The sequence below is a fragment of the Empidonax traillii genome, unplaced genomic scaffold (assembly GCF_003031625.1).
Source record: "Empidonax traillii isolate 1590-97213 ecotype Southwest subspecies unplaced genomic scaffold, ASM303162v1 scaffold1169:size251926, whole genome shotgun sequence".
In the NCBI taxonomy this organism is placed as follows: Eukaryota; Metazoa; Chordata; class Aves; order Passeriformes; family Tyrannidae; genus Empidonax; species Empidonax traillii.
In genome coordinates this window covers 66,174-68,643 of record NW_020956362.1, presented here as the reverse complement: position 1 = coordinate 68,643, position 2,470 = coordinate 66,174, and the positions used below count along the sequence as shown (strand labels likewise).

General features: G+C 39.4%; 1 protein-coding gene across 1 annotated transcript in view; it reads left to right on the top strand.

Moving 5' to 3' along the window:
- Positions 1 to 2,470, top strand: part of KIF26B (kinesin family member 26B) — a gene marked incomplete at its 3' end in the record, with an annotated part of 205,739 nt that overhangs the window by 145,470 nt on the left and 57,799 nt on the right. Inside the window, exon 5 of the mRNA XM_027905598.1 lies at positions 1,989 to 2,195. Within this exon, the coding sequence (XP_027761399.1) occupies positions 1,989 to 2,195 (207 nt within the window). The remainder of the gene's footprint in view (positions 1 to 1,988; positions 2,196 to 2,470) is intronic.

Sequence of the window (2,470 nt, the reverse complement as noted above, 5' to 3'; positions counted from 1 at the left end):
AACTTAGCCCAGGGTATTCAGTTAGCTCTCCTTTGCACAGGGGGATCAAGGTTTAAGAGGTACATGGATTCATAGCAGCTAAAAATACACATAAACTTAAAGGGAAAAAGTTTTCTAAAACAGAACAAGTATTTGATTTAAAGTAGTTGACATTTATGTTGTTTTCCAGCAGATCAGTCTAGTGCTCTTTATATTGATATCTGTTTAAAAATGTGGGACACAGTCGAAAAAAGCCAAAGGTACGCAAAGTTGAAAACAGGAAAACAGCCCAAGACTGGTACTGTCCTTTGTTTTCTTGATGCTCTAGGATTCACAGTTGTACTCCCTCTCTTTCCTTCTAACTTGATTAGTACCTCCCTTCTGAGCTTCCAGGAGACCTAGGGCTGGAATAAAAATTCAGACCTTGCCCATTTCATGTGGAATGATCAGGGGTGTTGGCTGCCTTTGTCCTCAGTAGAAATCAGCTCTGCTTAGGGTTGGGTTTAGAAAAATGCCTTTGGCAAGACATTAGAAGTGGCTTTTTTCGGTTAGAGGTTAGGTTGCATAGGCAGCTCAGCTGAGCAGTTAAAGGAGAACACATTCACACCATTCACACAAAGTAGTATATTCCTTTTTCCCTCAGCTAATTGTGTAAGACTGAAGTCACATGGGCAGATTTGCAACCATTTCACCATTTCATGACAACTTGTTTTCCCGGGTTAAAATACATGAGTCAAATTACTGATTTGACTCACTGACATGTAGAGAAGATATACCAGAAATACTGAATAATTACAACTGATCCCTGTTTCCTTCTGTTGTCTTCAAAGGAGCGACGTCAAAAATGAGTTTGCCCAGATTTTACCTCTTAAAACAGTTGATTTATTTGAATGCAGGATGACCTTAGGCCAGCATGAAATGAGATCTGCATAAAAGAGCACTGCTCTCAGTGAGACCAGCAGGAACTGCAGCCTAACTTTTAGGGACACAACCTCTTTCCAGAAGGCATTTGCCATTCCAAAAGCAGATGAACTGTCACCCTGTGCACCTTTGCAGTCACTTGCATGCCAAACGTGGGTGGGTTTGATGCAAATGATGTACGATTAAGGAGCATTAAGATAAAAAGTTCAGTCCAGTTGGTATGAAAGTCAATCTGCTCCAGGACAAAGTGGGTGCAGGTGTGGCTAGAGCTGGCAGAGAGAGAGTGGCGATGTTTGCCCTGTAAAGTTCGGGAGCTTAAGTGTCTGCAGGCGGTGAATTTATGGGGAGAATCAAAGCCAGACTGATTGTCCTCAGTTTTCCTTGCTTACTGGGTTGCTTACGAACTGGGCTAAGGATGCGGCATAACCTCATTAAATCTATGAACATTTATTTTTGTCTCAGGAATAACATTTTATTATGTAGCTATTTAATGAATTGTGAACTAACATGTTTTAACAGATCTTTTAGAACTTATTACATCCACTCCCTTGACGATAATTTCAAAATCTGACCATTAAAACAGGACTCTTTTCACAACTCTTTGATGATGACACTTAGAACAGAGCACTTCATCTTTGCTTTTGAATTAAAATTGCAAAGGTGTAAATTACAGATCTTTTATGTACAGAGCTTTTATTGATCAGACTTTTTGTAGAAACTGCAGCAGTTCTGATAGCTTAGCAGTCTAGATTACCTTTCAGCTTTCTTAATTGGGCCACTAGGGTATGGCTAATTTTCAATTTACATTGAGAGTAAGACAAGGTGATGTAATACTTCATCGTTGTACTTGAGTGACATCCACACTGAAACACCATGACATACATCATCATTCTAAATACACAAGTAGATGGAGATGAGTTCTGGCTTTATTTATTCTGTATTTTAGGACAAATTCTGCCTAATAATTCCTGTGTGTTCACTAACTTCCACTGAGACACTAGCTACGACAAGCAAGTATGAATTGGTTGAGTCTAGACCAGGCAACAGACTAATGAAATGTCCTTGTCTATTTGTGTGTTTGCTGACAGGTCAAAGTCATGGTGCGCATTTCTTCCACGCTTGCCAGAGACACCTCTGAATCCAGCTCTTTCTTAAAAGTTGACCCTCGTAAGAAGCAAATCACACTCTATGACCCACTGGCCTGTGGAGGTCAGAATGCTTTCCAGAAAAGGGGAAGCCAGGTTCCACCCAAGATGTTTGCTTTTGATGCGGTTTTCCCCCAAGATGCTTCACAGGTAGGCAATATATGACCAGAATAGTTATCAAAATAGTAATGTGCACCAGAGCCAAATTCATTTCTGCTGCAGCAGTAGTACCTTCAGGGTAGAATTCGGTCTGCCATCACCATCAATAATGAAATCAGTTTATTAAATTTTAACTCGATAATTGTGTGTTTCCTTTATTCTTTACTGTAAATAATTTCTCCTAAAATAATACAAGCAATAAATGTGCTAAATGGTGCCTAGTAGGAAAATCCTAAAAATCAACAAGCATATTATAAAATATTATT